General features: G+C 36.6%; 1 protein-coding gene across 1 annotated transcript in view; it reads right to left on the bottom strand.

Annotated features, from left to right (window-relative positions):
- Positions 1-16,254, bottom strand: part of LOC139739914 (uncharacterized) — a 189,102-nt gene that overhangs the window by 150,460 nt on the left and 22,388 nt on the right. The window contains exon 2 of the mRNA XM_071650514.1: positions 13,231-13,293. Coding sequence (XP_071506615.1) covers positions 13,231-13,293 — 63 coding nt within the window. The remainder of the gene's footprint in view (positions 1-13,230; positions 13,294-16,254) is intronic.

Below are 16,254 nucleotides of genomic sequence, written 5' to 3'. Positions count from 1 at the left end.
CATCAAAACTGCTTATTACTTTTCAAAGTTTTGGCTATCAACATTCATTCGTGGGTGTATTTTGTTTGTTTGTTTGTTTTGTGTGTTTTTCCCTCGTGAAAGACGTAATGATTTCTTCATATCGAACGTAAACTGCATGTTTACCGTAAACAAGCCATTCAGCTCAGCTCAGCTATGGCGCATTCGATCCATCGAACTTGCAGTAACCTCTTATAGGCAGGAGCACATGGCGCATTCATTTAAACTTGAAAATGAAGCCACGTGTTTGCACCACATCGGCGCTTCCACACACAGCGCGGCATTTTGCGATCATCGTTATAGCAGACTTTCCGATTCCAGTCAGGGGAAAAGGAATTGGAATACTTCGAAAAATACTGATGTTTAAAATCCAGTAAAATGAAAAAAGCCTGAAAACAACGCATGATTATGTTTTGATAGTACATAATTGGAAACACAGAACAGAGTTTTGCATCCGCTCACACAGAAGCTCTCTTGAGAAGATCAAGCATTCCCCGTCCCCTGCTAGAAAGTGGAAGCTTCCATAATCAGCCCAGAAAGTTTTTGGAGGTACAAACTTGCACTTGTACACATTGCGAGAAAGCAATCAATCAACGCTGAACATTGCGTAGTTTAGAATCTTTATCGTGCTGGTGACCAGCTGGATGCTTCGGCATGTGTCATAACGTTATGTTTAGAGCCTGTAGGCCTCATAGCAAAAAGAGGGAGATTGAAAAAATACGAATTCTGGTGGATAATACGAATTTTGGAGCTGCTGAGTACTAATTTGTGCTTCGAAAGGTTGGCAGCTCTGTCGTATACGGAGCAGAATTTAACAGTTAGTCATTTCCAAATATAAAAGCAAACATCCGACATCTATTTTATCATTGTACGGAGCCGAATGTCACTGTTGTCCACTTGCGAAAGTGAAATGAGTCATCTGACAATTATTTCATCATATCGTACGGGGCCGAGTTTTGAACGTCAAGGCAGACATCAGACAGTTTGTGTGCGTGTGTGTGTGTTTTGTTTTGTTTTGTTTTTGTTTTGTTTTTTACCATCAAACGCAGCCGAATGTTACTATTCATTTCGAAATGTAATACACATGTAGCAAATATCCGACATTTATTTTAGCATAGTACGGAGCAGAATGTAACTGCTATTCACTTCCAAACGTAAAAGCAATCATCCGGAGCCGAATGTTATTGCTATTTATTTGCGAAAGTACATAGCAATACAAATTATAAGCAAGCATCCGACATTTATTTAAACATCGTACGGAGTTGAATATTATATCATTCATTTCCGAAAGTCGAACGGAGCTGATTGTTATTGTTATATTTCGAACGTAAAACTGAATATCAGACATTTATTTTATCATCGTATATATGGAGTTATTTTGGTTATTCATTTCCGAACGTCACAACAAACATGCGTTATTTATTTTAGCATCTTCCGGAGCTGAATGTTATTGCTATTTACTCTTGAACATAAAAGCAAACAGACATTTATGTTATCATCATATACACGGAGTTGAATATTATTGTGTTCATTTCCGAACCATCGAACGCAGCTGAATGTATAGTGTTATTCATTTCGAAATTTAAAAGCGAACATCCGACAGTTATTTTAGCATTGTATGGAGCAGAACATTACTGCTATTCACTTCCGAACGCAAAATCGTATATACGGAGTTGAATATTTTTGTTATTAATTTCTGAACGTCACAGCAAACATTCGACATTTATTTTAGCATCTTCCGGAGCTGAATGTTATTGCCATTTACTCTTGAACATAAAGGCAAACATCAGAAATTCATGTTATCATCGTATACACGGAGTTGAATATTATTGTGTTCATTTCCGAACCATCGAACGCAGGTGAATGTTACTGTTATTCATTTCGAAATTTAAAAGCGAACATCCGACAGTTACTTTAGCATCGTATGGAGCAGAATATTACTGCTATTCACTTCCGAACGTAAAATCGTATATACGGAGTTGAATACTTTTGTTATTCATTTCCGAACGTCATAGCAAACATTCGACATTCTATTTTAGCATCTTCCGGAGCTGAATGTTATTGCCATTTATGTTATCATCGTATACACGGAGTTGAATATTATTGTGTTCATTTCCGAACCATCGAACGCAGCTGAATGCATACTGTTATTCATTTCGAAATTTAAAAGCGAACATCTGACAGGTACTATAGTATAGCATCGTATGGAGGAGAATATTACTGCTATTCACTTCCGAACGCAAAATCGTATATACGGAGTTGGATATTTTTGTTATTAATTTCCGAACGTCACAGCAAACATTCGACATTTATTTTAGCATCTTCCGGAGCTGAATGTTATTGCCATTTGCTCTTGAACATGAAAGCAAACATCAGACATTTATTTTATCATCGTATACACGGAGTTGAATATTATTGTGTTCATTTCCGAACCATCGAACGCAGGTGAATGTTACTGTTATTCATTTCGAAATTTAAAAGCGAACATTTGACAGGTACTATAGTATAGCATCGTATGGAGGAGAATATTACTGCTATTCACTTCCGAACGCAAAATCGTATATACGGAGTTGGATATTTTTGTTATTAATTTCCGAACGTCACAGCAAACATTCGACATTTATTTTAGCATCTTCCGGAGCTGAATGTTATTGCCATTTACTCTTGAACATGAAAGCAAACATCAGACATTCATGTTATCATCGTATACACGGAGTTGAATATTATTGTGTTCATTTCCGAACCATCGAACGCAGGTGAATGTTACTGTTATTCATTTCGAAATTTAAAAGCGAACATCCGACAGTTATTTTAGCATCGTATAATGGAGCAGAATATTACTGCTATTCACTTCCGAACGTAAAAGCAATCATCTGACATCTATTTTGTCATCTTCCGGAGCCGAATGCTATTGCTATTTACTTTCGAAAGTACAGGCAATCATCCGTCATTCATTTTATTATCGTAAGAAGTTGAATATTTTTGTTATTTATTTCCGAACGTCAAAGGGATCATTCGACATTTACTTTAGCATCTTCGGGAGCTGAATGTTATTGCTATTTACTTCCGAACGTAAAAGCAAACATCAGATATACATTGTATATTTTATCAACGTATATACGGAGTTGAATGTCATTGTTATTCATTTCCGAACATCAAAGCAATCATTGAACATTAATTTTACCACCGAACGCACCTGAATGTTACTGTTATTCATTTCGAAATCTAAAAGCAAACATCCAACAGTTATTTTAGCATCGTATGGAGCAGAATATTACTGCTATTCACTTCCGAACGTAAAAGATCTGACATTTATGTTAGCATTTTCCGGAGCCGAATGTTATTGCTTTTTATTTTCGAAAGTAAAAGCAAATATCCGTCTTTTTATTTTATCATCGTACGGAGTTGAATATTTTTGTTATTCATTTCCGAACGTCAAAGGGATCATTCGACATATAGCCTACTCAAGCATCTTCCGGAGCTGAATGTTATTGCTATTTACTTTCGAACGTAAGAGCAAACATCCGGCATTTATCTTATCGTCTTACGGAGTTGAATATTATCATTCACTTCCGAACGCCAAAGCAAACATTCGGTATTTATTCCAGTATCATACGGAGTCAAATGTCAGCGTGATTCATTTCTAAAATCAAAAGTAAACATGCGACATTCATTTTTGCGTCTTACGGAGCCGACTGTTACCGCTGTTCATTTCCAAAAGTAAAGGCAAACATCCGACTTTTTTTGTAGCCCGATTGGGCCACCGAATTTTCAGCAATGAAATTTTGGTGGCGCAGGTCGTTAAAAGTCGTGAATAGCGAGATGATCGTAACCGATGTCGATATGTTCTAATAATTATTGATACTTGAGTGATGAACGCATGTGCACAACTTCCGCAGGTGTACTTCTTTAGAAAGTAGCGAACAATCAAGGCAGTGGACATCAGAGTGTGATTAAATCGAAAAGAAGCCCCTGAAATCGCAATTTGATGAAAATGGGCAAAGTCGGAACTCCATGAAATGTATTTTGATTGAGCGGTCAAAATAAAGCTTAACGGGAATGTGCCCTTGAATACCCTCGTCCACCCTCGTCCACCCTCGTCCAACCTGCGTCAATCGAGACGCATATTCCCGAGGATGGATTTTCCGTGCGGGCGGATGGACTCGTCCACTGAACGCGTATACCCGCGGGTACCCGCGGGGATACGCGTCAGTGGCCTCGTCCAGATCTCGGAAAAGCGTGACGTTTCCCGCGGTCGGCACTGTATCTTTAATTTCCTCATTTTTCTTCTTTGGGGCACTTGCGCATGTCTCCACGATGACTTTGTTTGTGTTGGAATCACTGACCAAAAAAAGCAGAAGCCGGTTAAGAGTTAAAAAGTTGAATTGAATTAGCAATTAAAGTTTCCTTTTGGAGTGGATATGACAGATATCCTTCCTGTATGTGACAGAATACAGCAGCTACCATAGCACGATATGACAAATTTTCCTGTTTTTTTTCTCTCCAAATCCCACTTTGTCTCATGAAACAAATTTCTTCAAGATAACATTATTTCTTAAAGTAAGAGTTCCAGTCAAAACGAGGATAGTGTAACACTGGCTGGCTGTAAGTGGCTGACACTTCTCCCTCTGGCCCCATCTACTTGCAAGAATGGATTCTTGGTCCAAAGGTACCATCTAGCATGGCTACAAGTGAACAATAGAGGGCACTCTTAATATCACTACTGACTGCTCTGTTATTTTTCTTTAGCATGTTGAGGATGAGCTGATTTTGCTGTAACACACATTTCCCATAGACACCTGTCTGAGTATTCTCAGGACTATTCTAGTAGTTATTAAAGGGGTTAAATGCTGATTCAAGGATCATGTCTGTGAGTAAAATAATTATTTGCTCATGCATTCAGAAACTAAAATCATTATTTCACAGAAATTTTTCCCAAACAAATACATGTACATTATACTATACATTATAATAGTTAATATAGAAAGATCAGTGAAAGTTTGAAGAAAATCTACAATCCAATCTAGAAGAGATGAATTTTCAGAATTTTGGCAAAACATGTCATGCTTACAAAAGATTAGAATCATACACCTGTAGGAGACTTCAGAATAATGCAACATATCAAGAAAATATAAAGAGAATTTCACAAATGGTCATATTTTGGTAAAAAGAACACATTCCTTAGACTTGTTACTATGAAGTGATATCAAAGCAAACATCATTTTCTATGCCCTCTGGAGAAGCCATGTCATGTGTTGTTTCAAAGTCCTATAAAATGAATATTTGTGAAATTCCTTTTATTCTCTTAATATCACTGAAAAGGGAAAAGAAGTTTAGTTGCCTAAACTAAATGCAAACACTTCAAATACCTATCAACATCTAAATAAAAAGGCATGTTCTATTTCTACAAGATATATTCATCTTCCTTCAATCATTTAAAGGTTTAAACAAATATACAAGGTATAAAACAGAGAGAATGGAAGAGATCTGATAGCCTACAGTTGTATAATGCAGAGATCGCATTGATCACATTATAATCCAACTTCACCGAAGTATTCAACCACGTACATGTCTACCACTGTATGTGCATTACACAGTGTCCTCTTACATCTGAAGTGTAAGACAATTGAATGTCAGTCCCAGAAAAGCTACAGTGTATGCATTCTTCCCTCCAGTTGTGATTTTAACCACATGAAGAGACCATTAATAGTCTCTGCTCCAGATCATTTCATTCAAAATGAAAGAAATAATGACTGCCTCATCAGTCGACAAAACAAGCACAGGAAAGTTAAAATCCATGTGTCTGCCAAAATTTGTTGTGAATGCTGCGTGCTACATTTGTCGACCTGTATGTGGGTGATCCGAAACAATGAGGTACTCAAAACTGGCTTCTCGAAACATCCTTATGAATGTTATGAATATTGTTATGAATATTGAGTCTTGTCATAAGCTACTAAAGCTATCAAAAGAACTGAAAGTGTTCTGTCTTTGGATATGATTTCACCATGGTTAAGATATCTCAAGGGGTATTCAGATTTAAACAATCCATCCATTTTCTTTTTACTCCCACGTAGTAGAAAAATATCTTCAGTTTCTTCTTTTTTCTGCCACCCACAACTTTAACCATTTAAAAACTATTTGTGTAATGAACACACTAATTACAAAGAGAGTCTCATTAACTGGTACATGGTCCATTTCACAACAACAAAATGAAATAGGATCTTTGTGAATCACTGCATTTTACATGATGCTTTTCTTTGTTCAAGAGAGTTTATTGTCATTATAAACTGGTTCTGATGAAAACCTTTTCGTATTAATGCCATTTTTTCGCAGTGGTATTACAGTTGTCTCCACTTTATCGGGTAGTGTTGGGCAGATCATTTTTACCCGATTAACCCGTTGAGGACGAGTCCCGGGTATACTCGGACAGGGGTGTATGGGAAATGCATGTTGTGGCAAAATCAGTCCGTTCTCAAAGGGTTCAGCAGTGTGCCCACTTAGACCGGATGACACGTTTCATTCAAGTCACAGATATACCAAACACTATGTATGCACCTACTAGGTGTTTCAAAAAACATTTCCCACTTTTGATTCTTAATAATTCATAAACTATATATCAAATAACACTGTCATTGATATGAGTGATAGCTGAATACTGTACAATTTGGTTGAGGGTGGTTTAAATATGAAAGCATAAATCAGTTTCATGAAATCAATGATTAAGTTCACAGTTAGGTTCCAGATTTTGCTCAATTTTCAACCCTCTGTACAAAATTTCACTTTGCACAGGGGTCAATGGGTGTGTATGGGAGTGTGTGGTTAACACCCTGACAATGGTCCTGAACAATGGCCAGGGTTTAAATGCTTCATTATTTATTCATGAGAAATTCCACTGTCACAACTAGTCTTTATTCAGCCTCTGGCAGTATCTGTGTAAAGTGCGACCTGCCGATACTGTCTTTGAGTCGCGACAGTGCTCTCCCTACTTTTGAAAAACGAAATTACAATGAATACCTTCTGTTCTATCACAAACAAGGTGACAGGAAGCAAAGAAAATCAATTAGAGTATACACTTGTGTATATGGAGCCTTAAACGAATCTACTGTGAAACAAATCGTCCCAATGATAAATGCTGCTGAACTCTTTACCAAAAATGATCTCTTTTTATCGAAAAGGCGAAAATTTGTCAGACTATTTAATTAGTAGACAGTTGTATAAAAATGAGGAACTTTAGATCATTTATGCTTAATTATATCCCAAATTTAGTGATATGTGAAGCAAAATTTGAAAATGATTGCCAGCTGGAATGAAATGTGGTGTTTGCAAGCACATGGAAACATGTGCTTACTTTTTCCATGTGCATGCATTTTACCCTTTACCGTGCATGAATTCAGACTAGCAGTGCCCAGGGCAATCAACATGAATTATTGATTAAGCATTCATGTGCCAGGGAGCCCAGACTGACGCCTAGTGAACAGGTGGTTCAGGCATGTCCATTGTTCAGGGCCATTGTCAGCACACACTCACATACACATCATCGGTTTCTGTGTAAAGTTCATTTTTGTACAGAGGGTTAAAATTTGACCAAAATCTGAAACCTTACTTCAAAATCAATCTTAGATTTAATGAAACTGATTTATGCTTTCACATTCAAATTACCTTCAACAAAATTGTACACTATTCAGCTATTACTCATATCAATGACAGTTTTATCGGATGAATAGTTTTAGAATTATTAATGATCAAAAGTGGGAAATGTTTTTTGAAACACCTAGTATGTATATCATAATACACAGTGCTCAAGGTATGTCACTACAGCCACAACTTGTCTGAAGTGGCACATGAGCATTCACAGAAACCCCAAGTTCTCATAATCCTTTCAAGGAAATGACATACAAACCCAACAAATTTATCATGTTTGAAAACCGTGCATGACTCACTACAAAGGATAGTCAATAATCAATGCCAAGGCCTTGCTTGAATGAGTGCAGACTCGTCATTCATGAATGTTGAATGTACTTTGGACAAGTCACATTAACACAACATTGTAAAGCACACACAAACAAAATGCAATCGTTGTCATATGCCACTTGTATGATGGTGCAGTTTTGAAAGTCTAATCGAAAAAAATAAAAAAATAAAAAAATAAAAACTGATGAACCAATTTTTTTTGCCCTAATTTCACAAATTTGCATTCGACTGTGAGTTTTATGTTGCAGGACATTTATACCTCCTGTTCAGACGCAAGCCAGTTTATACCAAAATTCGATAAAGAAACGTCGCATAAGGAATCATCGTATAGCCGACAGACCGTTCGGATGCTAATCTCGACTGCTCTGGAAAACGTTATATAGATGCGCAATTTCCCACTGCGTGGGTTGTTATGGTCATGACGTCACCGCTAGTGAGAGGAATAGGGTCACCTTTCATGCACGCTCACATAAGCCCTGCCCATAATTATACTGTTCTATGGTACATCGCCATCCGTTCAGACATACACAGAATGCTGATTCGTCATCGAGTCCTATTTCGAAATGATGCTCTGACCTTCGTTTTGTTATACGTCATTTCGTTAGTCAGCATTCAGACATACAAATTCAATGTACCGTTTTTGCGTCTGAACACCCTCTATGTAATATGACTTGTCAACAAGATTTTCCTCTCTCCCAAACTTTTATTCTTCTGCAGCATAATTACCTCCACCAAAAAGGTTGTTTTTGCCAGTATTGGTTTATTTTTTTCTGTGCAAAATAACTCAAAAAGTTAAGAATGGATTTGCAGGAAAAGTTGATAATGACACAACATATATGATTAAATTTTCGTTGTGATCTGGGAATTTCTATGAATTTTGAAGGATTTTCTATCTTTTGGCAGAGAGGGTCAATGAACTTGGGAGTTCAAGCTGCACATATTTGAGGTTTGTATACATGTACATGCTCTAAAGCGTGTGGTTTACTCAGTCTAGCGGTTTAGGTAGAGTGTGTGGTACTGCTGCAAAGGTTTGTAAACAGCATGCATAAATGCATACTTGTAGCGATCACGTTTAACATGTTAAAACACAAACCTTTTAAAGCACTCTAACAAACTAAAAAGTAATTCTGATAAACTGGGTACTAGCAATTTCCTAAGAGGCCCTTCACTCTATTTATAACTTTATTTTGCAAGTAGACGGATAAAACCTGGCATCCACTAGGGAGCGGACAAAACGGGGAATGCAAATTTAGTAATTCCACAATCATTTGGCAACCTCTCCATGTGTTCTTAGATTTCATTCATTGTCTTTATCATTCCTAAACACTTCAAAGCATTTCCACACTTTCGGAGAGGACAAATTTCCGTGTCCAAATTTATGATCGAGACCAAAATTTGGAAGCGGAAATGGACTTCCTTACACCTTTGACGACTAGCTTGTCTGCACTGTCGTCAAGACATCGTCAGGACATCCCTCCTCTCTGTAACACTTCCTCTTCTTCTGCTCAAACGCTCCCTGAAAGCCTCCACGGTCGTGCGGACAGTTTCGCGAAGGCAAGCGATAGTCACTCGGAATATTACAGGAAAGCCCAGACCCGACACAGATCTAAATATTATAATTTATATCAGGACAATGTGTCTGAATGGTCTCATCAATATGTATGCTGGCTTTCTGTATGACTCAAGGCAGTCATTTCCTGGTGCATCCTACATTCGGTCACAAAGAATAAATTATCTCCTTGTAGGTCAGTGAGATTGAGAGAGTACTTCAGACTGGACACTTTTAGACCCTAAGTTTCATGTGATGAAGAGGTCTCATAATTGAGAGTGTGCTTCTCTCGTTTCAAAAGGAATGAAGGCACCTACACCTGCATAGTCTACTTCTTAATATTGACACAACAAAAAGAAATCATCATATTTTATCTCTTTAAATGGTGTCTAACTCAAAGCATTTAACTACCTAGTCAGGTAGCACTGCTATCAAACACACTGAGTTATTGTATACATTCATATGATTTTAATACATACAATGTATTTGGGCCGTGATGCGCGAAAAGGGCCCTCAGGACATAAAATACCGAAAATGAAATTTTATCGCCACATTGTGGAATGAACTTATTTAGATATGCAAACAGTTTCCTGACATTCTACTCCTAAATGCCCCAATTATGACATTTAAAAAAAGCATGTTTTGTCCAAATCCTGCCTCTTTTGAATGTGTGTGCAGCTTCAATACCTAGCTGATCTTTAGTTTGCATGCATTGGTTTGTCAAACTTTCACACCACTTTACGGCATTTATGTGCAACAGCGCTAAGGGCCCTCTTCTCACGTCAAGGCTCATTTGTATGTGAACTATAATTCAAACACAATGTCCTATCGTATAATCACTGTATGGCAGCTAGCATCAGACCTCCTGCACTAGCTGTCACGTTTCATCAGCAGCTCTTGTTGAGTCTCTCCTGTGTGTATTACAAACTTTAGCGGGCTTTGTGCATTGTGTTTTTATCACATTGCGTTGCATTCATCTGGTTGTTCATGCTAGCCATAGTGCACATCATGAACAAGCTCTACCTACTTTATGATGTATCGATTCGAGAGCACTGAGACACTTAAAAAAGTCTCATATCCACATGTCACACACATGTACATCTTTGAATTACACAATACTCATGTCTGAAAGGAGGTGAAAGTTGAGCACCTTTATTCAAACAATAAGTCACAAAAGATGACACTTACAGAAATGATTTAATGTTATACTTTATCATTTGGCCTTCAAGATATTCCCTGAATATTCAGAACTTGTCCAAGTAAATCTTCTGCATGCACATGTCCTACCCCATTGACATTACCAAAGAGAATGACATTCTAACCAGAGCCAGAAATAACTCCCTGTCAAGATAATATCTATAGAGGGCACTCCAACTAAATTTTTCCGACAGCTGTTAGATATCGGTGCCTTGATCAGCGAGCGAGGGCATAATTTTCCAGTTGAATTTTAAAGCGGGAAAGTAGAGAAACTACCCCCACCTCCCATCAAAATGATTTCATCATCGTAATGTTTATTAAACCAAGAAGGCTGCTTGAACGCGAAGATGCAAGTTTAAATCAACCACATATACTGACTACCCAATAACGCATAACAATTTTTCTACTTTAAAGGGTGGATGTTCCTGATTCAGAATACTAATACAGTTGATAGCCTTCTCTAATCTTGGCTGAGGGTATCTCCTTTTTTCAACATGTTGTTTTACTTTGTATCCAAAAAAAAAAAAAAAATAGCATGATGGTTAGGGAAGTATTCTAGAGATCTCCAAAATCATATAAATGATTCTCAATGACTGCAGTGCAGAGTACACTGTAGATGGCACAATGTATGTTTGATGCTTTTAGATTTGTGTGTTTGACATAGTCAGTTGATCCCCCACTGAAGCTGGGAAATACAGAAACCTGTGTAAAATGTATATATGTTTCTGTTGGAAATGGAAAAATAAATTGATGAAATGAATGAATGAAAACTCTCTGCTCATGAAGAGCTTTTCTCAGGCACACAACAGAATGCTGGAATGTTTGTAATTGGATATACTTGTACATGCTATGAGATGACCTCAATGGCTGGGGTCAGACCTAACTATGCTCCAGAAGAAAAACAGCAGTTTACAAGTGAGAGTGGAGAGAGGCGGAACCCCCACTGATCTTTGCATTTAAGTAGGGGAAATCCCAACGCGTCAGATTGTCATAAGATGAGGTCACAAGCACAGATCTCGAGGTCTACATGTAGCTCACTGGTGGCATTCACATGCAGGATTTAATGGTTTTTGTATCACAATGCAAAAATCAGTCCTATTTGTCACTCTGCACACACACACGGCTCACGAGAATCTATTGCGAGGTCTTTAAAAAAAATTACATCAGTGACTGAAACGAGACCCATGGCATCCGAGTGTGCAGACCTACTGTGTTGAGTTGCATTATGGGATCAGGAAAAAAGCTAGAATGCCTCTGTGTGCCTTTCACCAATGTCATGCCAGGCATATTATTGTGATAATTTCCAAAATAAAATAAGGCTGGACTGATTTTTGAATCGTGATGTGCATCGCGATGATTACAATTTTCTTTGTGTGTGTCCACACACACGAAATAATAGTTTTTTGTATCATGTCGCAAAACTAAACTTTAATCTTAAGATAAGAGCATACAAATGCGGTACTGTGGCACTTGGAAGAAGTATATCTGGACGAAAGAAGTCACTTATGCCATAGATGCCTATGAAACAATTCCTACATCAAAATGAGAGAAATTAAAGGGATTGTATAGTATTGGTTGAGGTGAGGATTCAGCTTTTAACTTTTTGCGAGATACTGAAAAACCACTCGATGGAAAGTTACAAAGCATGCAATTCTACCAGGAATTCACAGTTCATTTGATGAAAATTGGTTTTGAAATGGTTGAGATATCTGAAACCAAAGTAAACAAAGTGATCCTGGTACAAAGGTGGGTCCCATCTTTTATTAGGTTCCTTTCCTCCTTTTTTTTTTTTTTTTTTGATATCTAAGCTAATTTCAGAAACAATTTTCATCCAATAAACTTTGAATTCCTCTAATGGGATAATATGCTCTTTCATATTTCATAAGAGGTTTCTCATTATCTCACAAAAAGTGGGAAACCTGACGCACCATCTCAATTAAAACTACACCATCCCTTTAAACAGCTACTGAGAGAAATGCTTACATGTAGCTGTATTTCATGAATTTTGATAGCTACAATAGTTTTTAAATTAAGGAGAATGTTGTGTTCTTTGCCAAGAAAAAAACATGAAGTCAAAGAAACTTGTCACTTTAAACAACTTTTACATGCTGCACATCACTGTGTTAAAATGATTTTTTTTCCCCAAAAGGTATCAAATCTACAAAATCCACCCAAAATGTCGATACTTTAAAGATCAGTGTAGACAAGGAGCTTAATCAATAACCAAGGTCCATTTTCTTTTATAGGACATGGAGTCATTGCATGGACACACTTAGAAGCATGTGAAATAAAAATCCAGGTTCTCCTTACCATCAAAAGTGGATTTAGCACTGTTTGTACATTGTTCGTACCTTTGCATCAGCATCCCACTCACAAGAAGAACAAACGTGTCATATTATATCCTTTTTCTAAGAACTGTAATATCCTGTATCATACAACAGGAAAGACATGTACAAATGTGTACCTGGATACTAATTTATTCAGAATATACTTACATATAATGCTATTCCATCCACTCGCACCTGTCTGAAGGATTCCACAAATTCACTGAAGCGTTCCTGAAATATAATGCACAAGACAATAATAATGATGATAATAATAATAATAATAATAATAATAATGATTAGTGATAATGATAATAATAATAGTAGTAGTAGTAGTAATAATAATAATAATAGTGATAATGATAATAATAGTAGTAGTAGTAGTAATAATAATAATAATAATAATAACAAAAATAATACATTTATGTAACACATTTTCTATAAATGTACATGTTCAGTAAATGTGCTTTATATACCTTTGGATTATAAATGAAACAAGCGAGTTTGTAGATATACATTTGAGGAAATGTAAACACATTAATCAAAATGGCAAACTTGTGAGGTGTACAAAAGATTGAAAAAGGCAGGTTATGCATTTAGGCACAAAATTGAACTACCTGTAGTTATGCATAAAAATTTATATTGGGTAAACAGCTTCCACAAGTTCTTTGAGGGACTTCAAAAGCCAGCTCTAAAAGGTACAATGCATTTCTCAAGCTCTTTAGATGGATTTTTGCATGATTGATGTGTTCATTCTGGGAATAATTTTTTTCCAACAAAAATTTGATTAGCAATATCAGCTGATGAACAGTATTTTGGTATCCTGTACACTTCTATGGTAGCAAACTACAACACAAACATAGTTTGTGTAGCAAAGTGGAATGAAAAATGCAGAGCAAATTGTAATGCGATACCAGGGAAATTATTTCCTGCATAACCGCACACTTCTGGCATGATGCAGTCAGTGTTCACATGACTGGCCTCGGAGCTCCAAAACCTTGTCATCACATTTAATGCAGTTCGTCTCTGAATGTAACCCTTTTATGTACACCATGTCATGAATGCTCCTGTTGTTGTACACATCAAACAGATTATTAGTGGCAGTAAAAGAGTTAATTCATTTTGCATAGATGGATATCCTTAGCTACTATAAAATGAGGAATGTTTGTGTGCATTTTAATTTCGTGAATTTTGCAAGAGCCGAGTTTCACGAAATTAAAATGCACGCTAAAGATCTTGTCTACACTATTATGCATTGAATGTTACAGGCAATTCGCAAACATTTAATATGCAGCCAACAAGGCTGTCGGCTCCCATTTGCGAAAATTTCATGCTGCAAAAGTAGAATATTTTACAGTATGTATGATTCAAACAATTGTCCCATTTCTTGTGCACAGCACTAGAGAACTAGGAAATAAGTGCCACAAATCAATTTGTTGGTACACTGGTTTCTCTTGGAACAGAGTAGGTTTCATCTGGATTATATTTGCTTCACAATTCATATAACCCGACAATCAAGCTACCAACCTCTACTAGATGGTCCCATGCACCTGAATTCAAGCTAGGAGCTTACATAGAACATAAAAATGTCAGTTTTTCATAGGATCTTTAGATGTTTGGTTCATAAACTTCATATTTAAAATATGAACCATTGCATTCACTGCAATCATTCACAACATTTTTTATATGGTTTGTTTTCACAGAGATAATTTCACTTTAATCAGAAAGATACTTTACATTTGTGTGTAACCTGGCACTAGATGCCTTATACTCTTGGCAGAATTGTTCCTTGTTCGTATGATATAATGTTTCTATTTAATGCAACACTGGGAAGACCACATGATATTCCAACATCAATAAATCTCGTAAAGCGTAAATGAAAACAAGATATACAAACAAGCAAACATAGCTGTCACATCGTCTCAATTTACATGTGGGGCAATGTCTGTATATTTCTAGCATTCAATGCAATGTATCACCACTTATACATGCACAAACCTACAATTGGGGCCAAAGACAACAAACGTCGATATTTTTGTAAGATTTTTGTAAGAGCAGGATTCATAGTTGCCATAATATGGCTCCACTTCTTTTGGGGTTCTACAGGGCAATGTAGACTTTGGACTCACCAAATAATACCAAACACGGAAATAGCACCTTAACACAGCCAGTTTTTATTCTTTTTTCTCTCATTGATATCTGGTCTGCTTGTATACATGCCCTAGGCTTTGCATCGTGCCAGAGTTTGCCGTCTCATAGAAATATACGATTGAATTTTCTGAAACAGAGGTCTATTGAGACAGATTCATTTCAATTCAATTCAATTGTGCTTTATTTCCATCCAACATAAGGAAATACAAATACAAAGTATACCTGTTATAAATCATACTCTGAACAATTTGTAAGAAATACAAATCATAAAGTTTAATACAATGTATGAATGACTGAATAGAAATAATGCACACTTTGCAATGGTGACAAAAAGTAAATACTGCCTAGATAGCAACGGAAAAGTGTGATATCAGATATCAGATCAATAGCAGTCTGAGAAATGTTAAATCCATATGTTGTGCACAGCATCAGTGGAATATTCATCCCACTCACGTTCAAACTGTCTAGCCCCGCCCCACACATACAAAGGACCAATGAACATCAACATGGTATTCTTTTCTTTCTTCAGTTACTTATCTTCACAAAATTTAGTCCTGAAATAGATATAGCAAATTCAAGTCATACCACTGTGAGGACAGTTTGTACCAAACCATTCTCCAGTGTCTCAGGAATGAACTAACACAAATCTTAAATTTTTCATAATAGGATAATTGGATATGGTTCATTATTCAAAAAGTTCATTAATCTGAAATTTCTTATTTAAAAAAAAAACTAAATCAAGTTCACTGTTCTGAAGGTTCTTTGGTCCAAAAATAAAATGAGGTTAGTTATTCTGAAAGTTCAGTTACTCTGAAATTAATAAAGGTTCATTATTCTGAATAAAGACCATTTGTTTTTCCAAAGGTTTGTTAATCCAAAAATGGAATGAGTTTGTTATTCTGAAGGTTCATTATCTGGCATTTCTAAAAAGAAATAATGTTTGTCATTCCAAAGGTTCATTAATCTGAAAATGGAAAGAAGGTGTGCGCTAATGAACCTCTGGAATTGTGAACCTTATTTCATTTCCCCCTTTTGAGCAGGGCA

Source organism: Diadema antillarum, unplaced genomic scaffold (genome assembly GCF_040938485.1).
Source record: "Diadema antillarum isolate AM-2024a unplaced genomic scaffold, OU_Dant_1.0 seq00000821_RagTag, whole genome shotgun sequence".
Lineage (NCBI taxonomy): Eukaryota > Metazoa > Echinodermata > Echinoidea > Diadematoida > Diadematidae > Diadema > Diadema antillarum.
This window is presented reverse-complemented; position numbering and strand designations above follow the sequence as displayed.